Source organism: Lemur catta, chromosome 12, assembly GCF_020740605.2.
Source record: "Lemur catta isolate mLemCat1 chromosome 12, mLemCat1.pri, whole genome shotgun sequence".
NCBI lineage: Eukaryota > Metazoa > Chordata > Mammalia > Primates > Lemuridae > Lemur > Lemur catta.
Window position 1 is genome coordinate 63,416,267 of NC_059139.1, and position 25,863 is coordinate 63,442,129.

The following is a 25,863-nucleotide window of genomic DNA, read 5'->3' on the forward strand; positions in this document are numbered from 1 at the left end:
AACAATACTAGCAGCAGATACTACAATAGTCTAATTTTACAAGATTTTGTAATGAACAATGAACGTATCATTACTTCTTAGTATTTTTATGGTACTTCATACTTCCAAGGGCCATATTCTCATTCTTTTCCACCCCTCTACAGATCTCTCCGGTGTGCCAAGTTTTCCCTGACTGCAGAAGGAGACCTCACAATGGCCAAGGCCAAGGGGAACAGGTAGAAAGGAGAAGGTAGCCTCAAGTGATTTTCAAGCACTTGACGTAACCTGCAATCCCGGAGGTATGCTAGTAGTGTGACCTCATTTTCTTCAAACTAGATCAAAAGATTATTTGAAATAGGAAGAAGAGAATGCACTCTTCAAGTGTTATCCTGATTATGCTAATATATCAAAAGTTAAACTAGTAAAATTTCCTATCATATCTTTAAGTAATTCTCTTTGACTTAAAATTTCCGCTTTGCTCACTATTTATATTTCTCAAACAAATGTCAGCTAAAAAAAATCTGCTGTTCTTTTGTACCAAAAGTTGATAGTTTCTTATGTAGATACTCCTTTTAGAATTTTCTCTATACATTACTCTTCTGATAGTTACTTGATTACTAAAATCTTTTGCAGTTGCTGTGGAATTTATAAATGAGTAGAATTGTTATTCCTTGGGTAGGAAACTTGGTTATCAAAATGTCAGAGTCAAGTTCAAACTGGAGGGGACTTTGGCAACTGGCTTCTGACTTCCTAATTGGATGTGCATCTAAACCGTTTAAGAAAAAGAAATTATAAAATTGATGCTGAAGTAGCGAAATTATAATTTCTTATGGTTTCTTTGTTGTGTGTTCTATGATGAATACTTATTAAACTAAGAAAGGAGTTTTAAAGCTTCATTCTCTCATACTTTCTATGTTGCATGTAAATTAAAGCAAAACTGACCCAAGCTGATGTAATGAATACTATGAATGATTTACACAGACTTTCCCTATGGCAATGGATGGGTGCTAATTATAAAGTGATTAACATGATTTCTCATATTTTTCAAAATATGAAAAACCAATTTCCTTAATAGCTACCCTTTACCAATAAATGAGAAAATTTAGGCATACAGATTTCTTCTTTTAAAAGTAAAAAACCTCATTTTTAAGACTTTTGAAAATATAAACTTCATGTTTACTTGAAAATATTCCAAACTGGTCTTTGTTCTAAAAATTCTTTTAAAAATTCATACAACTTCAATGTATCCAAGGGTTTTCATTAAACTAAATGGGATTCATTTATTGTTCTGACCTGTTTCCCTATTTGTTGTCATTTCAAAAGTAGTCTGCTAGTAAACATCTGTTACTTTTGCAGACCCACTATAATGTAAACAGATGTGAGCTTTTATTTAGATTATATATCAGGAAACAAGCAGCTGGGCTTTATTATAGAAGCCACTCAATATTATCTTTGAACAGACAATTCTTTATTCTTTGACTATTGGAAAACACAAGTTTCTAAAATTGAGCAGATGTCAACTATACTAAAAGCTTAATTTTAAACATGTAATCTGAACACCCACTGTGCCATCTGACCAACACCTCATCAGAGAGATACAGAACTCTTTGACTCTCAACCTGACAGTTTAGAAAATGGAAATAATGTATCTAGGGCCCACTTGCTATCACAAAACATGAGCAAGTATTGCTCCATATCTTGTAAATTCTTTTACTATTTCTTTACTATGCTCTGCACATGGCGATAGGTTACCCGGAGATCTCTAGCCTACCCTTTGCCTCTAGTCAGGCAGATACCATCTCCCTTCCTCTCAAAACAGGCCTGATAAACATTCTAGTTCTGTTTCACAAATCAGTTGGAATAATGAGGAGAGGAGAAAAAAGGGGTGCAGTAAGTGAGATAAAACCATGCCAGGTACTTCAGTTGTCAAAACAGTTTTAAATATGTGCTATTTTTAGGAGGTTCTTATTTTTGGTAAATAGAAAAGCAGTATCACTTTATTTTTCTGAGCATAAATAACCACCAGTAACTCTGCAATTAAATTGTAACTACTGACCATGTAAGTATACGGAAGCTACAGTACCATGTAATCACGGGGTAACTATCTCGTTATTTCTGTCTTTGAAGCTAAAGCCTTGTCATAAGATCTAAGAGCTGCATGTTACATAGTAATTTGGTGTTTCTTTAAAAAATACTTGGTAACTTCAATAACAGGTTCTCAATGCATCCACTTATTATTTATACTATACAACTATTCTAGCTCCCAATTTGCATAAGAGGAAACATAATGCCCCTGTGTTGAACATATAGTGAGATGATACCTGTTCTTCGCTGAAAACATCGTATAAAATTGCTCATTAGTACAGTGACATATTGAAATAGTTTGAAACATGAGATGGATTGATTTTCAACCTCTCTGTTTACCTCAAGGCAAATAAGGAAGCTGAGATGCTGCCAGGAGAGAGGAAGACCAATACTTTCATTCTTATCTCAGGCTACCAGCTGCACCGTACCACTTTCTTTTTCTCATTCTGCTCACTGCTACCACTACTGTTTGAAGTATGTCAGGTTTGGAAAACCCTGTATGAACGCTCTTGCAAAAAGAAAAACTATCTGGGAAGGGCCTCTAAAGGAGAGATGAAACGGCCTTAGAAAAAGTGGAAAGTCCTTTACGAGAGCTTCTTATTAGCTGCTCGTCTGTGTTGTGGCAACATTTATTATAATATCTCAGGCATAAATGGAGCCACGGGAACCTTGAGTGCCAGGAGAGGGACACGAGTGACTCTACTGAATAGAACTCCACTCTGCTTTTCTCAATACTCTATAGTGATTAGGACCATTGAGAAATGAAAGTCACACAGTCTGATCCAGAGGAAAGGGTGAAATCAAAAAGCTAATGAAGCTGGGCTTGACTGTGGAATTTTTTTTAAAACCCTGATTACCTTTTATTGAGATATTATAAATGTTTCACCCTGCCCTGGAATCAACTTCAAGGAATTTAAAATACTGTGGTCTGTGTATAATCAATGAGGTATAGGGGAAGGGAAACTAATGAAATCTAATGATGAATAATTTTAATTGATACTGGGTATGCTTGCATTGGGAATCATTAGGCTTTAATTTGCTAGAAATTTGGGATTTCAAAACGCGGGCTAAATGAAAATAGGTAAGCTATAAATGATCAGACGGGTCTTCAAGTGTACTCATAAGAACATACAATGAGAAGGAAAAAAAGAAGTATAAAGAATAAAGCTGTTTAATAAAAAGTATTTATCAAACACAGATGGAAATATATAACAAGAAAAAAATTCAAGGATAACCATAACTTGGTAGCTTTGGGAAAAAATACAAGGTTGTAGCATTTTGGCATTGCTATCTCTTTGAGTTTTCATAGTATCCCATTATATTCCAGTTTATTTAGCACTGCAACATTGCAGCTCAAATTAAGTTATTTTTACTTTTAAGCAGAAGGAGAGTTCTGATGTCTAATTTATTTCAGGTTTTGAAAAACAGTGTTTTTCCTAAGTACGAATTCAATATTTAAAAAATATTATCCTAACAGCCTTCGTGTGTTAGTAATGCCAAGCTCATGTTTCTAATTAGCCAGAAAGCAGGTAGGCAGTAAAACATATTTGTGTAAAAAGGAGGGATAGTAAACTTAACTTCACACCTCATAAAAAGCTTTGTAGTCATCCCAGTGGTGGCTCTCAGCATCCTGTAAAATGCTTGTAGCACAAACTCTGACGCAGTAGTTCGTAACCTGAAACTGTAGAGTGTTGATGAATTCCTGATATCGTTGGACAGGCACCAGGAATATGGGTCTGTTCAGAGAGAATGATCAAAGAGAGAGATTTAAGGCCTGTGCAGTAGGAGGTAACAATCTCCAGTACTACAAATGGTTTTGATTATTAGATATCAATCATTCATTTCCTCTTAATGCTGAAGTCTGCATCCACATTCACTTTCCAAAAAGAAAAAAAAAAAGCTGGTCTTTGTTTCCCAAGTCCTTTGAAAACGTACATCTGCTGTTTTACAAATATGCACTTCAACTTGAGACAAACTGCATTGTCAATACATCATTCAAAAATAAAAGTATTCTTTGTAAGCCTATTATTAGAGATCAGTGCATTATTTAGGCATTAGGTTATCGTTATTATTAGCGAACAACATGCACTTGTCAGAACCAACTTTTATAAAGCTATCACATGTCCCACAAACACACTCTTTTTATTTTTAAAATATTGTAATTTTGTAGATGTCAATTATCTCATAAACTGTTTTAAAATATTCTGTAGAAACAAAATGATTTCTGACACATTTAGTTTATAAATTCAAGTATGAATCACATCATCTGACTACTTGTGAGAATTAAAGAAATAGCATAGTTATAGTCTACCTCAGCCAAATTTATCTTACTTTTATCTTTAGCTATTTATATAACACTGCTTTCTTTCATGACTAAGGCATTGCTAAGGCTGAATAAAGAATATAAACTAGGTTCTTAGGGTCACGCTGGACTGCTAAGTTCACATTTTCCATGTGCAAGGAGCCAAGCTATGTCTGGAGGGTACAAGGGGAACCAGAAAGACCATGTGGTAATTAATACCTGTGGTCATTTTTATCTCTATACAAAAAACATATTTTCTTTTTAGGCTACAAATATATGACAATTAAGACTGCCTGATGCTTCCTCTTCTAATATTATATTATGGATATTTTATTACTAAATGGATGTTCTGAAATATGTTTACATTGGTCATTAGAATACATCAAATGCATTTATTCTCCCTGTCAGCTTCTAACAGCCTGTTGGCTTAGAAACAAAAGAGAAAAGAGACTATTTCACAAATGTGTATATGTGAGACAAAAACAAGTTTATTTTTCCTTTTCAATGTGGTCTGTATAATGTGCCTTATAAAATAGAAGGGTAAATTTAGTCATGTCATAACAACAGGGAAAAAATAGTTGCTTCGGATTAGGATATAGAAAATGCAAGGTACTTTTGAGGATGTCTTTAGAGACAGTACCTTTGCTACTACCTATGTACATATCTAGTTTAATAAATCCTATGCTCCACCTTTTTGACATTTCCTAGTCAAGACAAATGAAAATAATTCACCATGTAAATTAAGATTTTCTCTTTCTCAAACCTTATCAAAATCTAACTCCTGTGATATCCAAAGATTACACGTTTCTTTAAGCACGGCCATCACCTTAATTTAAATGACACTCACTTTTTAGTAGTTTCTTTCATCAAATTCTCATACTGCGTGAAATGCTGGAAGACATACACTGCTGTGGAGAGGAGTGTGTGCAAGTTTTTCAGGGGTGCTCTGGAAGGAACCTCCTTGCCTCTCTCGTGCAGTCTCTCCAGGACAGCTGTTGCCACTTTACAAAAGGCTTCCACCAAGTTTGCTCTAATTTCCTGAAAAGAATCATCTCTGCATGCCAGAGCCAGTGGAAGCATTGTGTCAAGTTTTTCCATGATGTCAGAACAAAACTAGGGAGAAATAAATGTGGCACTGAGTTATTTGTACTCTGACAGCACCAAGTAATTTATGTACAGTGGAGCCAAATTCCTAAATAATGAATTTGGCATCAGACATAAATATAATGACGCAGCTTTAAAATAATCGATTTCTCAGTTGTAGAAAGTTAAATGTTTTATGTCAAATAAGGAAATACCAAAATGATGCTTCTCTATATATAACCTTCAAACCTGATGCTTACCAGACAGGCATGATGAAAAACTCATGAACCAGCTTTACATGACAATATCTTTATTTATAGTTAATAGAACTCAGAAAATACATATCCTTGAAATAATGGTTGCATTATTTTTGAATTTATTCTGATCTTCTTTTGCTAAATTTCTATAAAAAGGTTTTTTAGAATTAAACACCGCATATAAATGCCAGTTTAATTTAAATAATCTAGAAGTATCAGAAATGATCTCATGTGACATCTTCTTATTGGTAAGGTGACAGCAACTTTCAGAAGTAATATGCCTAGTTTTTCACTATTTATTATGTATCCGTTCGTTTGTGATGGCAGAGAGAGGTATAGTAGATGTGAAGGTGAAGGCTGTCTCCACATCAGACTGGCCAATGGAGTTCCCTAGGGAATGTTCTGGAGCCTCAAGGTGACAGTAGCAGAATAAGGAGGTCATCTCCAAGGATTCTCTTTCTAAAACATCCCAACCATAGGTTGCTGAGCTCATATGTCAAGTAACTGTATTTACTTCCTATTTTCTCAGTATGTTCTGTGATTTTCATTTTTTTTTTTTTTTTTTTGAGACAGTCTCACTCTGTTGCCCGGGCTAGAGTGCCGTGGCGTCAGCCTAGCTCACAGCAACCTCAAACTCCTGGGCTCAAGCAATCCTCCTGCCTCAGCCTCCCAAGTAGCTGGGAATACAGGCATACGCCACCATGCTGGGCTAATTTTTTCTATATATATTTTTAGTTGTCCATATAATTTCTTTCTATTTTTTGTAGAGACAGGGTCTTGCTCTTGCTCAGGCTGGTCTCGAACTCCTGAGCTCAAATGATCCACCTGCCTCGGCCTCCCAGAGTGCTAGGATTACAGGCGTGATCAAAACACATATAAAGATGTAATGCTGATGCTAATGAAATGGAATGTTCATTAAGGTGTAAACAAAGATTTTAAAATTGATCAAACTATAAAAAGATACTCCCTTCAACCTCCTAAATTTCTCCTAGAGTCATTTAAAGGTAAAACCAAAACAGTTTTCCCAGCTCCCCATGAAGTCACAGAGGTCCCTTTTGGTTGCCTCATATTTATAGAGCAGCAAGCTATTATAGCAACAGGTGTAAGTCCTTTTTTGTAGCAATAGCCCAAGGATACCAGAGAAGAAAACTGGTTCTGGGTCAAGTATCAAGTATTTTCCAAGTGACTCCACCATTTTATCTATGGATTCTTTTTGCAATCCTTATGTTTTTTTAAAAATCTCATCATACCAGTCAGCAGTTTGAAAGGATTTCATTTGATACTTGCCTTTGCAATTTTCTTTGGTTGTTCCTCCTCAGGAAACACATGGCTGTCTTGCCAAACTTGCTGGACATTTACAAGGTTCATAGCATAGCTCACAGCTGAAGACCTTTCATTCTGTTCTTGTTGGAGAACTTTTGTGGAAAAATCTTCAATTGCAATTGTTATGCTACGTGCCATGGGAAGAAACACTTCTTTAAATGCACTTCTCCAGCCAAAATCTAGTAAAGTAGCCTGAAATATAAATTTATATAAAGTCATATTAATCTTAACTCAGCAACAAATGTTCCTATTGTTATAGATATAAAATTATTACTTTCATTCAACATTGAATATAGATATTCTTTGATATACTATAAAAGCCATTCTTACAACCTGAAAAATATTACCTAGTGAATAAAGCAATATACAAAAACATGTGCATTCTTTACACACAGTAATATGCTGACATTTCATTTTAATTCATCAGTGGATTTAATAAAAAACTTTTTTCAAAATTTAATCTCTTAAATATAGTTCAATAAAGCCATCTTTACAAGAGCAGAAAGCTATACTTACTATTTATCGCATAAAGCAACCTTTAAATTCAATATATTTAATAAAGTCTAAATTAGATTTTTATAGTCTTTTTTATAGTTTATTGTTAACAAGTATTGCAACATAAGACAGCTTTTAATATTCAATCTTTTATTTCTTTTTCACTCTCAGAAATCCAGACAAGCCAAAAAATAGCAATAAGAAATAAATTTCTCAGAAAACACACCGTGGTACCTTTCTAGATTTTTACTTGCTTAGGATTTTATTTAGTTTCTCTACTACAAAGTGGTAAGAAGTACTACTTTTGTTCCAAGAATGAAGAATTTAAAAGATCTGCATTGTTCTGTGCATAGGGGGAGTAGAATGGGTTGGGGTAGAGGCTGATGTTGTCTTGTTTTCTTTTTTCTTTTGGTCTATGGCTCATATGGCAATATTGTTATGTACGTATATTTCCCCCAAGTGTCCTAACTTTCTCTAAAGTACTAAAGACATCATGGGTAGTAGGCTAGTTAGAAAAATAATGGAGCTGAATTGGATGATTCAGCTCCCTTTCAGTCTAAAATGACTGAGATCATGGATCATGAGTCTAATTTGCTTGGATGTACACCCCATTCAGCATTAATTTACTGCTTTTTATATATACCCGTACAAAGTAATAAAGGTGATTCTTTTTCTAGAGCTAAAATTCTATGATTCCAAGACTCTATAATCAGAAAAAGTGGCTCTTATGCTCATTATATTCATAACTGAGTTGTAACTGAACTTTCCTTTCCAAAGTTTATTTGGACCTTTAGCATCAGAGGGTCTGAAACACATCTCTCTTATATTTGCATAAAATTAATCAATAATTGAATCTACTCAGTTCATATAATCTTCTTTCTTATAAATGAAACTTCAGAAGTGGTGTAGTTATAGCCCTGTGCTGTAACAGTAATTCCTTGGGATATATTGATGATAGAAATGTAAAAGGGAATCTACCCCCATGAAAATTAAAACAAAACCAAATCCTGATTTTTGTCCTCCCCATCAAGGGGTGTAAAAATCATTCATTTATTTACTCATCAAGAAAATACGTTCTGGTAAAAATTGCCATTAATTGCCATGGCTGCAGTGAAAACAAAATTTTGTGTGTGCAGTGACAGTTACCTTTTCCCGTGATAATTTATATGTGATTATAATACATTGGCCTATCTGAGTTCTCTTTTCAAAATATTGAAAAACAAGCACATTAATAGTTCCTCTAAAAAAGAAAACTGGGCCAGGCATGGTGACTCATGCTTGTAATCCCAGCGCTTTGGGAGGCCAAGGCAGGAGGATTGCTTGAGGCCAGGAGTTTGAGACCAGCCTGAACAACATAGCAAGACCCCAACTCTACCAAAAAAAAAATTAAAAATTAGCTGGGTGTGGTGGTACACGAATGTAGTACTAGCACCTTGCGAGGCTGAGGCAGGAGGACCCCTTGAGCCCAAGAGTTTGAGGTTGCAGTGAGCAATGATCAGGCCACTGCACTCCATCCAGCCTAGGTGACAGAACAAGACCCTGTCTCAAAAAAAAAAAAAAAAAAAAGAAAGAAAGAAAGAATGAATGAATGAATGAAAGAAAGAAAATAAAACTGAAAACCTTTACTTACTCAAACCTCCTTCTAAAAGTCTATTATTCTTATGATATATAGTTTGCTTACTTCCCAGCTGATATTTGTCATCATATATATTCCAATTAGAATAGAGAACATTTACTAGTTGATCCAAGAAAAAAGAGAGATGTGGTTTTCTGTTCTATGCACAAAGTAATTGTCTAATCTCTTAGCACTGATTTTGATTTTTGGTTAAAGCATAATATATAACTTTGAATGTCCTGATTATTTTGTTTATTTCTAGGCTAAAATGATATGTTACTATATTTTTCAAATATTTACCTAGTATATAAGTAAGGATCCATTCAGAAAACAGAAATCATTCAAGGTATTTCAAAAGGAAGAACTTTAATGTAATGTGTTGGTTATCCAGATGATAGAAGATTTGAGGAGTCAAATATGGATAGGCTGTGAACCAAGACAGATATTAATAGAACAGGAAGCCACAACGAACCCTTGGGCTGGAGGAACAAACGAAGGGGACTGAGTATGGGAGACCAGCTCCCACCAGTTGAGGATAAAGGCAGACCTGCCAGGTGGAACTGGACTCATGCAGGGAGGGCTGTATGGTGGCAGCAGGGCTCATGGGGGAAACAGAAAAGTCACAACCTGCTGCCTAAAACAGAGAGAGGAGAAGAAATACCCTGGATTCTCTATAACTCCTACACTCCAGTCTTCCATCAATGCCTTCAACTGGCCAAACCTTCCCAGCACCCTGAAAGCAAGGGAGCCTAGAAGACATAATTCTCTACAATATAGAGCAGAGCAGAAGCATGGTAATGGATCTTGAGAGCAAACAAGCACAGGTTGGGCACACAAAAATACGAGGCCAGTTCAAACTGTTCTTTCCTTTCCCTTTTTAATCTCCATTTCCTCACTTTTCAACAATCAACTCCAGCCTATATTCTCAAAGTGCAGACCCTGAGTCACGATGAGAACAAAGATCTCTTGACTTCCACCTCCCTACTCCTCCCATGGAACAGATTGTACAAGAGAACAGTGTCCCCACTAAATTGAATTTTCCCAAAAACTTATAAGCCGATTTTCAATCATAAATTATTTCTTTAGTGGCAAAGGACAAAACTCAAGGCATTTTGATTCATAATGGACTCACAGACATATGATGATGTATTATACATGGCTTTTAAAAAACTACCCTTTTTTCCTCACTTACCTCTTTTGGTGGTAGCAATTGCTCTGAATAAATATTGGTTTCATTTGCTCTAGATTTCTCTATTACTCCTCTATTGGATTTCTCCAAAATTCCTAAGAAATAGGAAAGAAACACACAAACATACATTTAAAAGAAAAACATACTGGATGTGATTAATAGATTCAGGTTAATTAATTATGTAGAAAAGCTCTATCCACAGTATATACATACACATGGACATACACATGCACACACACACACACACACACACACACACACACACACACAGCAAGATGTAGGGCAATGTCACCATTACAGTAATGGCAGAATCAAGATATTTAGAGTCCTTTTCCATATACAGCTTGATGAAACCTATATGCTAGATATATTCATATTTAATGTACGTGAATATATAATCTGTAAAATAAAACCCCCTTTGTCATTAATCCATTCTCATGATGATAATATAGAGTAAGTTAAGAGTACAGAGTAAATATTAACTTCCTTGTTCATTTAAAAAACAATTCTAAGGTAATATATTTAAAAACTGCTGGTGTTTCCTAGCACTTCCCTTCTTGAAACAAAGAACAAAAATACATAGATAAATATCACTTTGCGAGGCCAATGCAGGAGGATTGTTTGAGTCCTGTAGTTTGAGACCAGCCTGAGCAATATAGTGAGAATTGTTTCTATAAAAAAAATTCTAAAAATTAAAAATTTGCCGGTATGGTGGTGTGCACCTGTCGTGCCAGCTACTTAGGAGGCTGGGGTAGGAGGATGACTTGAGCCCAGGAGTTTGAGGTTGCAGTGAGCTATGATGATGCCACTGCAGTCTAGCCCAGGCAACAGAGCGAGAGAGCCTGTCTCAAAAACATGAAAAAAGAAAAAGAAAAATTATACTCTTCAGCATATCAATGATTTATTTGAAAAACACAAACACTGGGGCAGATATAAAATCATCCCTAGCTCCTAAAATAAAAATATTTCTTCGATTTTTATTTTTCACAATTAAGAAAACTCTTTTTGATGGGGAAAAAATAGATCTACAAAAATGTAATGAATAAACACTCCAAAAAGAAATCTTTCCACTTTTCCATTAAGGTTATATTAATGATAGTTTGATTCAATATGAATAATTCAGCATTTACCTTTTTTCCCCCTCAGACTTGGTATATGATGATGAATTATATAGATAATCTAATTTTTCTTTTTTTTCTAATTTACCAAGAATTGTAAGAATTAGTTACTCCTTATGCCCTGGGCAAAGCAAATTTCAAAACCAACATTCTTGTACATAAAGTACACTAAAAGCAAATATTCCATTTGGTAGGCAATAGCACCACCCTTTTGGGAAATTTTTATCAGAGTTTATTCTGAGGAAAAGTTTTCATCAGTTTTGTGTTTTGTAATTATTTTTGGATTTGTAAACACTTCCGATAACTTGATTAAAGTGACAAACACTGCATACAGAAGTGCACAATATGACCGTATGGCAGCCATGTGTGCATCACTCACACACACACACACACACACACACACACACACACACATTGACGATTCCCAGGCCCTCTTGTAAAACTCATTCATGAGCTCCAAGGGCCTATGACTGCAGTTTAAGAATTCTGTTCCATTTATCAAGACACATCACAACATAGAAAAGGTTTTAGACTCGATGTTATACCATTTAACCTAAAATGCTTTTTCTATGGTTTGCATTTTATGATGTCTTTTTAAGAAGATGGTGTCCTAAATAAAGATCAGTTCTAATTGAAATAAAATACAGATTAATCATAGATTTTTAAATAAAGAAAATTAAAACTACAAATCTATAAAAAGCCACGCACAGTGGCTCACACCTATAATCCTAGCACTCTGAGAGGCTGAGGTGGGAGAATGGCTTGAGGACAGGAGCTAGAGACCAGCCTGAGCACGAGTGTGACCCCTTCTCTACAAAAAATAGAAAAATTAGTCAGGTATGGCGGTGTGCCCAGGAGTTTGAAGTTGCAGTGAGCTACGATGATGCCACTGCACTCTAGCTTGGGAATAGAGCAAGACCTTACCTCAAAAAAAAAAAAAAAAAAAAATCCCATTAAAGGATTTATACAGAGAAGACTTTTTAGGACACAAAATGCAGAAAGCATAAAATAATTCCACAACAAAAATATCATTAACAGTCAAAATAGGTAATCTTTCTCAAAATGTCCACTTTTTGAAAATTAATAGACTTTATGTTTTAGAAAAGTTTTAGGTTTACAGAAAAATTGAGCAGAAAGTACAGAAAGTTCCCACACACTTCCTCCCTGCCATGTTTCCCCTGTTGTTAACATCTTGCAATGATGTGATACATTTGTTACAATTGATGGACAAATATTGAAATATTATTATTAACCAAAGTCCACAGTTTACATTAGGGTTCAGTCTTTGTGTTGTGCAATTCTATGGGTTTTGCCAAATCCGTGATGTCATGTATCCACCATTACTGTATCACACAGAATATCTTCACTATCTTAAAAATCCCCTTTGTACCACCTATGCATTCCTCCTCCCCTCCCCCTTCCTCCTGGCAACCACTCATCTTTTTACTGTCTTTACAGTTTTGCCTTTTCCATAATGTCATATAGTTGGAATCATACAGTGTGTAGCCTCTTCACATTGGCTTCTCTCACTAACAGTATATGCATTTAAGGTTCCTCCATGTCTTTTCATGGTTTGACATCTCGTTTCTTTTTATTGATGAATAATATTCCATTGTATTGATGTACCACGGTTTGTTTGTCTACTCACCTACTGAAGAACACTTAGTTGCTTCCAAGTTTTGGCAATTACAAATAAGGCTGCTATAAACATTTGTGTGCAGGTTTTTGTGTGGATGTAAGTTTTCAACTCATTTGGATAAATACCTAAGTAAGTGCAATTGCTGGATCGTATGGTAAAACTATGTTTAGCTTTGTAAAATACTGCCAAACTGTCTTCCAAAGAGCCTGTACCATTTTGCATTCCTAACAGCAATGAATGAGAGTTGCTCCACATCCTTGCCAGAATTTGGTGTTGTTAGTGTTTTGGATTTTAGCCATTCTAATAGGTGTGTGGTGGCATCTTGTTTTAATTTGCATTTCCCTAATGACATGATGTTGAGCATCTTTTCATATGCTTATTTGCCATCTGTATATCCTCTTTGATGAGGTGTCTGTTCAGATCTTTTATGCATTTTTAAACTCGGTTGTTTGTTTTCTTGTTGAATTTTAAGAGTTCTTTGTATATTTTGGATACAAGTCCTTTACCATATATGTGTTTTGCAAATATTTTTTTCTTAGTCTGTGGCTTATCTTTTCATCCTTTTAATGACCATATCCTTTTACTTGGCAATTCCACTTCAGAAATTTACCCTCTAGATATATTTGTGCACTATTATAAACTATAATATATAACTATATAAAAAATAGTTAAAGGAAATTTGCCTTATCATTGTTTGTGGTAGCAAATGAAGAGGAAATAAAAATCCCTAAATTTCCATCAATGAATAGCTGCTTAAATTATGATACAGGCACCAGTGAAAAACTATTCAGCTGTTAGAAAGAATATGTTTCTATATTTTCTGAATTTTTAATAAAAGAGACCATCTTCATAGTATGACAGGATTTTGAGTTATTTTAATATGGGGATATAAACAGAACTAGTTATTTGCCTTGTACAAAAGTTTTACTATGTACATGTGGTACTATTCAAAAACAATTTTTGAAGAAGAAAAAAATAATAAAGATCAAGTTTTTAATGACATGAAGTGACAACATTTGGATTCTTAATGTCACTTTACTTTCTTTAGATCGCTCATAAAACTAGCTAATTTAAAAGGCATTTACCCCAGAAAAATGGCACTAGTTTGAAGTATAAGCTTTGTAGATCTGTTTCTGGAAATAACTATCTGCCATTGTGCCGCTATAGTTTAAGACTTATGGGAAAAGTTAATTATCTTGTATTTATCATTTCACTCCCAAATACATTATGTTTATTCACTCAAAGTAATGTACTCAGATGTTTATACAAACCATCTGCCTATATTCAAGATGAGTAAGAAAAAAAGAAGCTTCCAAGACTTCTTTTTCTTGCTGGTGAGCAATTCTATAGTAAGATAGAAAATGAATTATCATGGATTATAATGTTTAAAATATAATCACCCCCAAAAATTGAAAAGATTTTTTTAAAAACTTAATTCTATACAGAGAAACCAGAGGGATCTTTTTTTAGGTAGTACTAGTAACACAGAACCCATATTAATAAGATATCTTGTGGTTTTAATGAATGGTGGCATTTTTATATTTGTTTGGAATTCAAAATGGTCAATTGCAAAATTTGGCAAGGTAAAACTTTATGAGCTCTGTGAACATGTAGAGAATTAGTTCACATATTTAAAATACATTGAAAATTCTATACATTTATTATCATTGTCTAGACAAAGTAGCCCATTTTTGGCTCATTGCTCTAAAATATGGTTACTTGCATGCAATCAACATTGGTTCCTTTAAGAGCATGCCTAGATTAAGAACCTCAGAAGAGTGCAGAGGGTCACAAGAATACCAGCTGCTCAACAGCTTCCCCTACAGAGTTCTCTGTGGTTCATTTTGCACTTCTGGTTAGTTTCCACACTGCCACTTTCTTTCATAGAGAGTAGAGGTTGGCAGTACTTCCCTGTGACATCCACTTTCACACCCAAATTGGTCTTCATAGGTTCCCATTGTGTGCACTACAAAGCAATGTGCCTTGTTGGCAGCTCTAAATGGGAACTACAAGTCTTTCTTTTCTTCACTGTTCTTTTTCTGGCTCACAAGCAACCTCCCACCAAAAGCTGGATCTGTAGAAGAGACTACATCCAAGAGATAATACCATGAAAAAGTATGAAGAGAAGCCCAGGTGGCCACCTTGCAAATTTCCAATGTGGAAGCCTTCGACCTCTCTGCCCAAGAAACAGCTAAAGTCCTAGTGTAATGAGCTTTACAAACCCTAGGAGCCTCTTTACCTTAACTACATACGCCTCCCTAATACAATCCCTTAACCATCTAGCTAAGGAACTCTTAGAAGCCATTTGACCCCTCTTAAGACCCCCTAAGAGTACAAACAATCTTTCAGAAGATCTGAAATCTTTGATTCTTCTGAGACAAACCCTAAGTGTTCTTCTTACATCCAATTGAAGCAGCCATTGCTCTTTGTCATTGCTGGGGCTAAAGAAAAATGAGGGCCAAGAAACCTCCTGGTTTAGATAAATCTCAGATGCCACCTTTGGAAAAATTGAGGAACTGCCCAAAGAACAACTTTATTCTGAAGGAGCATTAGAAATGCCCCATAAATCAAACCCGAAACCACTCCATAGATATCATCACCTAATATAGTAAGGCATCATAATAGTCAAACAATGTCCTATCATTTTCTGAAGTGACAAAAATAGAATATCATCAAATTATGACCAAACAAAAGTAAATAAATATAATGAATAAATATCTTTTCTTTCTCAGAAAATATTTCTTGTATCTCTACAAAATCTCTTGTCCACATTCAAATTACTAAGAGAACTGCCAATTTGGCTAAGTCTACAATATTAAACATCAAAGTAAAAAGTAAAATATTTAGTTAATCATCTTTATATTTTCTCTATGTGATGTTAAGCACTTGGATATTTTAAAAACATCTGCACAATGAAAAAAAAACCCTCACTTTTCATCAGATTGTTTGGGTTACATAGACATAGTAGGCAACTCTTTCCAAGACCTTTATTAGCAAAATATGCTCCAATCAAAATAAATACACAGGAAACCAAATGATTTGCTCCTTTTTTTCCATTCTCTCCCGCACAGGATTCTAAGCAAAACATTAACTATCAGGAACACCCAATTGTTAACTTATGATACATTTGGTTTCCTTAATCATCTTTCAAGAAATCTTTTCCTTCCTGATTTAAGAAACCAATGCTTTTGATAAGAATTGATTAACTTGGATACACTGAATAAAACATTGAAGATTTTTCTTGACAATCTCCCTCAAGATCATTCTTCTCAGGGAGTCATTTACATAAAGTTGTGTCAGATTAAATCAATCTTGGCTTTGTTACCAAAAAAAAAAATGAATTTCAACAATGACGAGTACATAAATCACAAGGGGATGATCTAGTACTCATACATTTCTTATACTTGCCCTTCCAAATTCCTTCTATAGCCTGTGTTTAATTACACACAAAGGTGTTTATATAGTACACCATTATTAATGTGATACTGAAGTTGCTTTTGTCTGCCTTACTGCATATATGATAACAAATTTGGGGTAAGACATGATATTGTGTCATAATTATATGTTTGCTCTGTTGATTTTATTCAAGAATGGTAACTGTTGCCCTCAAATATACAGTGCGTGCAACTCTCCACATTGTTTGATCTTAATCTGATGGAGTTGAACCAGCTTTTTCAAAATTTTTCCTGAAATCAGCACGTCAAATCTTTACTTCAATTTTGGCCATTTCAGCTTTATATCTTTGCAATAGATCTCAGACACAATTCTGGTTTTGAATTTATGCTGTCCTTAAGAAGAATAAAGTTCTCAGAACTGACCTAATTTTCCAAGGGCCTGGCCTAAGACCAATAAAAATGGCTAGGGGCCTAGATGTTTTGGAGTTCATTCTGTTTCTTGATCCATACCTTACTTAGAAAAGATCTACTAGAGATGTGGATAAGAGATGCCAAATGTTAGCCAGGCATGATGGATGAGTACCAACACCAAATGTCAACTGCTCGAGACACGAACATGTCAATCAATAATTAGGATGTCATATTTCTCTATTCAGATCTGTCTTTGACCACCCAGTCAATTCCATCTAAAAGACCCTTCAGGGCTCACATTATTTCTTAATTAAATTTACTTTTTTATTTTGTCTTTTAATTAATATTCATATTTTCTGTCTTATATTTTTATTATTTTCCCCTTGGGTTTTTTTTTTTTTGTCAGCTTCAGAAATCTATAATCCACTTCATTTTTCTTCAAATTATCTCCAAATTTGGAAGAGCGATCTACACTATTTACTTTATAATTTAATATTGCATTTAACCTGAAATATAGAAGGCCACTAAACTACGCTTAATATAAAACACACTCCAACCCTATAATGTTTTTGACATTATTTTCACAGGCAAAGTAAATAAAGAAATACCAGAGTAAACATATTGAGTGAAATAAATGTAATTTTTACCAAGAAATCATGTTTGGGGGTTGAAATTTTCAAATTGATTATTAATCACTTGCTCACTTACTTATTTTATTAAAAATAAATATATACAGTGGCTGTATCTGCAAAACCTCACTTGGTTTTGCAGATACAGCCACTGTATATATTTATTTTTCTTAGAATCATATATGGTATTATGTAAAAGAGAACTTTGTGCATTTCATCCTGATAAAGAGGAAAATCTTTATAAATATACACATAACAACAGAGAACATACCTTAATCATTGTGCTTTAAATTCTATCATTAATGTTAGCAATATTATGTCAATATATTTGGCATAGCTTTCTTCAAAGGGATTTTGTTAAGACTAAATTTAAAATAACATACTATATCATTATAAATTACTATTTTAAATCATATTTATTGATAGTTTATGATAAGCTAGATGTTCCTTTAAGTACTGTATATACACTAAATCACTTAACTCTCACAATCCTATATAACATGGTAGACTCTGAAGCATCTTATTCTGAAAGAAAACAAGGAGAAAATTATTCTAGTCCCACATTATTATTTTGAGTATGAGAACATTCAGGTCTGGGGAGACTAGATGTTTTGCTCAAGATGGTCTGGCTGCTAGTGGCAGAAGAGGGCTACTTGATCATCCAGTCTGCTTATTGTGTCCATAGGACAGGCTGTGTTTATTTGAAAAAGAAAATTGATCTGATTATAGCTAAAGACAATTATCCCAAATCGACATGTGATGCTTTGCCAATTAAAATTAAGGAATTTGCCAAGTACAAAGGATAAAAATGTAATCTATGGTGTGCATTATACTGAATGCTTATTTAAAGAATTCTATCATGTAGTTTTTTTCAAGTAATGGATTCAAAGAGGCAGGAAACAAAAACAGAGAGAAATCATAGCTTTACAAACTTAAACAAAAGAGCATATTACCTGAAGTATTCCTTGGTATCTTGAGTGATAAAAACATTTCTTCAAACAATTCTTGAACATTTTTTTCCAGTTTCAAAAAGGATTGTATGAGCTGTGATAAGAATTTGAGTTCATCTAAGGTAAGGGAGAAGTTTCCTCCTTTCTGTGGGCTTTCAGGAGTAACTGTGAAAAGAGAAGATCGATACTGCTGTACATTTTATTTGTTTTCTCAGTAAATATTAGAATGATCTATGTGATTCCATAAACCATCAAAACTAACAAGATTCTCCATAATTCAACCAAGTTTGTTCATTAAGAACATATATAATCTCCTAGGAGCATCTTTTCTTTTGGAAAGCTGGAGGTGAATATTCTGTTTGATGCAAATATGGCAATTAAATATCTATATTGATTCTCAGAGTTATAAACAGGAATAGAATTTGTTGTTTTAAAATCACATCTTATACAATTCTATCTTTTTTTTTTTTTTAGTTAGGGATAACTTCACTCTAATAGGGAGAACATATCAAACAAACCCAAACTGAGGAACATTCTATAAAACTGCTGGTCCGTACTTTTCAAAAATGTCATGTCAGAAAACACAAAGACTAGGAAATGTTCCAGTCGAAAGGACTCTAAAAAGACATTATGCACAACTGAAATCAATACATGATCAGTATTTTATTTTGCTATAAAGGACAGTATTGGGATAATTTGGTGAAATCTGAGTGAAGTCTACAATCCAATGCTATTAATCCATGACTGTTAATTTCCTGATTTAGATAACTATACTATGATTATGAAAAAGAATGTCCTTGTTTTTAGCAAATATACATTGAAGTATATAAGGTTAAATGTCTGCAACCTGTTCTCAGTTCACAAAAAAAAAAAAAAAAAAAGTTTTGAGACAAAAGGAAAGAGAGAAAGCAAAATTGGAAATGTGGTAAAATACTAACGCTTGAGGAATGTGAATATAAAGGAAATTTAGGAATTCTTTGTATTATTCTGGCAACTTTTTTGTAAGTCTGAAATTAAAATAAAATTCTAAAGAAAAAAAGACTACATAAAAGATATACTGCTCAAGACCTTAAAAGTGTTCCTAGCATTAAAAAGAAGCAAATTAATTTAGCTGTTGGATCTTGATTGCATAATTCATGAAATCATGTTTAAAAATAACTTCTGTCTAAATAATTTTGATACAGCTACTGTTTGCAAAGAAACAATACTACCTATACAAAGGTTGATCTTTTTTGCTTTTATAATTCTGCTGCTAGTCAAGTCACACTGCCATTTTAATACGGTAAAAAAAAAAAACCATCTTAGACTTTTCAGAGTATGGAAAATAATTCACTTATTACGTATTCCCAAACAACTTCAATTTGTTGCTTTCCTTTTAGCTTGATATCACCAAATAGCACTTTTGGCTAAGTTTTCAAGGATTTAAAGTATCCTTGTTTTCTTAATGCCATTTCTTAAAACATATATTTAAGAAGTATCTTGAAGCTTTACTATAAATTGGAAAATATATAAACTTCTATAAAGTAAACATAAAGTGTCTTTGAAGAGAAAATACTGACAGTGTGATTCAGAAATTGTGTAGAGTCTAACGATTCCATGTTAAAAAAGAAAACTTCATCACATGGATTTAGAAGGAAGATAACAGATACGTAACAATTTTATATCTAATCCACTTCACTTTGGCAAAATTTTAAAATGTTAGCATCAAACTCGTAGCCATACAATACAGTTCTTCACTGAGGACCAAAACTGTCATGGTATCTTTGTAGGTAATATGAGAAAAAGCTGTCTACCAACTTAAACTGTAGAATTTAGCCCTGTTCTGGAAGAGCAAAAAAGACTTTCAAAAATCTGCAAGTGCCTACAAAAGCACTATTTCATCTCTAAATTTACGTTAGCCCCATATACATTAAAACCTATCTCTAAACAGCCCTACTCACATCTACCACTCATGTACAGGCATACCAGAGGACATAAGCATGTGTAAGCAGCATATATAACTTAGGTTGTTCCAGAAAAATCATGCCTCCAAAATAAAAAGAGAATATAATACATTACGTTTTTTAGTTGTTGCTTGATTTCCCTTTGGTCTGTTTGATTCCTTTTAAGCTTTGCTCATGTAGCTGAGAGGCTAGTTTAATCTTCTAAACCTTAAAGTTCCTTGTGGACCTAAAATGTGTATAAACCAAATTTTCAGAGACTTTAAGAATCCTTTCTAATTATTAGGAAAGGCCACTCAATAGTTTGATTAGAAGCATATTTAAGAGGCTTCATTTGGCTCAATTCTAAATTGGAAGCATTGCGAATGTTTATAAGGTAAGCAAAGAAGCCCCCCAAGAAAAACCTTTAAGAATCCAAACACTATAACCTAAGAGTGCTACTCGTTTAAAATTATGTAGGGTATGAGGATTCTTCATGAAGAGGTCTTACTTTCATGACCTGGATTTAAAAGAATCTTGTATTCCAGAAATATAACAATATTAATAGGTAAATCCGTTTTAATTCAGTGAATCCTTATAACTAATGAAAAAGGACACAATAATATGTGTGACCTAAATCTAATCATTTTTGTCCCAAAGAAGCAATGATCATGGTGGAGGCCCATTAATTAGTAGTCCTTATTTCCTATCACTATTAGCTCAGTGTTCTCCCAAGGGGTATTGTGAGGGTTCTTAATTTATGGGAAAAATAATTCTGTGATAAATTCATTTTGTGAAAGGCCAATTAAAGCAAAATTAAACACAAAGGATGGAGTAGCATTTCCCAAACTTATTTGACTTATTTTCCCTACAGTATCTCACAGGACTAGTGTCCCAATCATCACAACTTAGCTCATGATTTCTACTGGCAAAGCATAACTATTTTTCTATCCTTAGACTCTTCACTGTTAACCAAATTAGAAAAGAGTTTCTCCCAGAAAAAATTCTCTATATGTTTTCTTTCTCTAAATTAATCTCTTTTCCTCTTTTTTCAGTATTACTTCTGTTTTTTTCTCTTCTCCTAGTCACCTCTCCAGAAAACTTTATCTGGATACAATCAATCCAGGAGTTCTCCTTTCCCCCTCTAAGGCAATCTGGCCTTGATTGATTGATTGATTGATTGAAATCACCATAGACCTGTCTTTCTTCAAAGAAATCTTGGACATAAATGTTTATATACAGGAAATTATGTTTGGCCTGCCACCAATCACTGCTGTAAAATACCCGAAATAATGACTGCTGCTTGGTTATAGGATGCGGTCTGTGATTCCTAGGAAATATAAATTTATCCTAAATCCCAATGTTACAAAGAAAAAAATTAAATTTCCATTTTAGAGCAAGACCTTATTTAATTTACCATCAACTAATAATGAATAAGTCTATGTAAATAATAACTAGATAGTTGCAGGGTTTTTTTTTTCCTTCTGTATAATTTTAATAAGAATTTTTCTATAATGCAATATAAAATTCTTTGCTTTCCTGTTATTTAGAGTAGCTAGAACACAATTTAAATTTTTCTTCATGACAGAGTCATGATGAAAGTTACTTATTTCTATGCTGCACTCAGGGCCTAATGTTTGTGCCTCTGTTAAAGGGTATTTCTTAAACTGATAATCGTTTGAAAAGGGCTCTATGATCAAATAAATTTGGGAAATACTACATGCTAATTCTCCTTACAGTGATTCATAATGCAAATCATCATATTAAAGCCTCTATTTACTTCTATAATAAAGATTCTTTGAAATGTAATGTTTCTCATACTTTTTGGATCAATAAATACCAGTTTACCAGCACATCTATTCACTTCTGATATAGTCTCAAAAACAACTGCTTTGGGGAATACTGCTCTGGATTACTGTACAACATGAGTATTTATATCTGCTTTGTAGGTTTGCCTTCCATTGTTAGACCTTGCCCTGTGGGTTCTTGTTACTGGTTGTATGGCTGATTTTACCAGTACCCTCTTCTACTTGCAAAATGCTGCTTCTAATATCATCATAGTATTTTTGCAGACCCCTTTGAGAAACTAATGGAAGTCTTTCGAATCTTCCTAGATCTTCTCATTGAAAAAATTCCATGTAGTCACAGTTTGAGGGCTAAACGGAATCACCTGAAGTCCATCTGTGCTCTCATAGGGCAATATGGTCCAGGATCTTCTGTTATTATTAATATTAAAAACGCAAATTCCTGGGTCATTTCTAGATCTAGTGAATCTGTGGGATGAGGCCCCAAAATATTCGTTTTAAGCAAGTGCCCCAAGTGAGTTTTCTGTACACTAGGTTTGAGACCTCTGCCTGGGGGGTCCATGATCGCTAGTTAAAAACTCTTGCAGTCAAAAATCACTCTCTAGGCAACGGAAAACCTGGAGTTTGGTCTTCGAAAGTCAACCAGAAAGATGGTATTGTGTAAAACATCAATGACTTTAAAAACAAAACGAAACTCCACTGTTTCCGTGGTCAAGAAATTTATGACTTTTTTATTTCTGGAAGAAATATGGAACACCTGTAGGAAATTTCTCAGAGCATATCCTATGTATTTGCCGTGGGCAAAAGAAGAACTGCTGTTAGGAAAAAAACCTGAACAACAGTTGAAGTTCTTTAGACACATTCCTCACAAATGTATAATGATTTCCATGAGGCCAGAGAATATATTCAGCTTATTCACCACAGTATCTCAGAAGCCGGCATAATCTCTTACACAAAGTATGCATTCAAAAAAACTGATTAAAAAACAAAATGAATGAACGAACCTCCATGAGTCCTAGAAATAGCTACATTTGGCCCAGAAAAAAGAAAGATTTTATACCCAAACCTAAAATATATTCTTCAAAACAATAAATATTTATAGATGTAAGCTCATAAATAAATAAATATTTACAGTGTTCTATAAACATTTTTTACAGCATTCTGTTTGACAAAATAGATTTGAAGGTTACTTCTAATATAGAAAATCTGTGCAAAAGGATATAAAAATTATAATGGGCTGGGAACTTGATAGAACATATTGATACAATTCATTCCAAAATGTGATTTTGTGTGTGTGTTTAAAAAATAAAATTATACTTTCTTTTTTTTTGTAGAGGTAGGGTCTCACTGTGTTGCCCAGGCTAGACTCAAACTCCTGGCCTCAAGTGATGCTCCTGCCTAGGTCTCCTAAAGTACTGGGATTACAGGCATGAGCCACCATGCCAGGCCAAAAATTATACTTTGGAAAAATAATTTCACTGTAAAAGTGTGCACAGATATTTTCAAAACTGTTGTCCTAAAATTTAAAAGGTCTCTCTCTCTCTCTGTATATATGAATACACACATATCTACATATATATATACCACTCATAAAGAATATAGACTATAGACTGACTATACAGTTAAAGGTGTTAACTATTAGTTATATCTAGTGACTAATAGTTAAACTATTAACCTCATTCTTTTCTAGAAAAATTGAGGACACAAAATAAATCTAGAGGGACATTAGTGTTCCTCACATTTGATCTGCAACAAAGCAGCATTTGGAATAAATATCAAAGTCCAGCTAAATCAGACAAACCATAAAAATACAGGTAGTGGCTGAAAGCACACATATTATTTTCCAAAACCATTAGCAACAGAATTCTTGTTAATAATAGCAGTAAGATACAAGAGAAAATGAGAAGCTACGAGATCAGATAATCTGAAGTTGGTGGATCTGTATAATAGGATAAAAGGTGCCCATTTCAGTTTTCCCAAGAAAAACGAACATTAGCCACCCTATTATTGGCTGTAAATGGATCCATTTTCAGTGGGGAGGTATTCTCAGAGCCACAAGACAAGTGATGTAAAAAGAGGTGATACACAAACTCTTTTGAAAGTCTTATTATTCCAGATGAAATTCATGACATAATCCAAATGGAATATATTTGTTCCAGTAAAGAAAACTTTTTAAACAATATTATAATATGAAGTCAGCTAGGACCACATAGGAACAAACAATAAGCTTTACTTTTCCCAGTACGCAAGTCCCTTCCTGAGAGCAGGTGGGACTTTGGGGCCCACTAAGTGAATACCAGTGGCCTGAAGAAGCACTGGCCTGCTTTTATGCCACGGAGGTCCCATGAAGCCACAGCAGGAGGAGAAGCAGAGAGCACACACTATGCCCCTGAGTTTGTAAAAAACCTTCTTTGTCAGGCAAGCCTAATAAGTAGCTGGAAAATCACGGAGGATCTGCAGGCATTGTTTTTATCACATACACTAAAATGAAATTGAAACTGTTTTTTCGCCTTTTCTTGACCACTATTTTTGTAACTATTATTTATTTTGCAAATTGATATGACTAGGAAAGTATTGGGGGTAAAACTGAGACAAAGAATATTTCCACGTTAGTTTTCAGAACTGACATTTGTTTCTTCTCACCTCCTCTGAGGAGGCTTCCCTATGTACCATACAGAATAGACAGCGTAAAACTTTAAAATAAATTGAGTAAATGAATGAGTGAATAAATGATTAAAAGGATAAAGTGAATATCTATGAATTTGAGTGAAAATACAACCCAAGACAAGCTGAATATACGGAAACTTAGATTACTCACAGATAAGTGTCAGACCCCTCTTCTAAATGCTGAAAGAATGAAGAAGAAACTATTAGGGAAACTGAGCCTCATAAATGTTAATAAATCTGAATATTAATTCAGAAAAGTTAACTCTTAGAAGTTGGAATGTGGACTCCTTCCTGTCTTTCCTCACTTCTGGCTGCCTCCACGCCAAGTTTTATTACGTGACTCACTGCTCTTTATAGTACTGTGACCTGAAGCCCAAGAGATGGTACAGTAGAATGGCTAACACATGGAATCCACGAGCCAGATGGCTTGGGTTCCAATCGGGTGCTGCTCCTCACTAGCTGTGTGACTTTGGACAAGTTATTTTGGCTCTTTATGCCTCAACAGTGTGTGAGGTTTAACTGAGTTAACACATTAGAACAGAACCTGGAAGGCAATAGGCACTATGCAAATGTTAGGTATTATTTCCATCTCCTCTGACAAGCCTGCTCGCAGACCCCAGGCCAGGCTAGGCTCCCACGCTCCATTCTCCTTCCTATTAATATTTCACCTCACACATACCTTCATTTAGCATTTACTATGTCACATCATAATTGTTAGTTTGGGAGTTGTCTCCTGAAACTTTAAGCTTCTCATAGGCAGAGATCTTTTTCCCTCATTATTGCATTCCCATTGTTCATCACAGTGCCTACATGAATGAGTGATTTCAAAATGATACATACTGGCCAGTGTCAGTGACAAAACCAACTTCTTTTAACTCATTTTTTACTTGGCTTTTTCTCCTACCATAAACATGCTTCTTTTAGTAAAGCAATTAAATGGGTTTCATGTCAATTACTGTATGCCAATTTTAACAAAAAATATTTTGGGGAGAAATAACCCTA

At 34.3% G+C, this 25,863-nt stretch overlaps 1 protein-coding gene across 1 annotated transcript in view; it reads right to left on the minus strand.

The window, feature by feature from the left end:
* Window positions 1-25,863, minus strand: part of KIAA0825 (KIAA0825 ortholog) — a 353,138-nt gene that overhangs the window by 252,253 nt on the left and 75,022 nt on the right. The window contains exons 6-10 of the mRNA XM_045566564.1: window positions 18,474-18,635; window positions 10,332-10,423; window positions 6,994-7,221; window positions 5,214-5,479; window positions 3,650-3,800 (exon numbers count right to left, since the gene is read on the minus strand). Coding sequence (XP_045422520.1) covers window positions 3,650-3,800; window positions 5,214-5,479; window positions 6,994-7,221; window positions 10,332-10,423; window positions 18,474-18,635 — 899 coding nt within the window. The remainder of the gene's footprint in view (window positions 1-3,649; window positions 3,801-5,213; window positions 5,480-6,993; window positions 7,222-10,331; window positions 10,424-18,473; window positions 18,636-25,863) is intronic.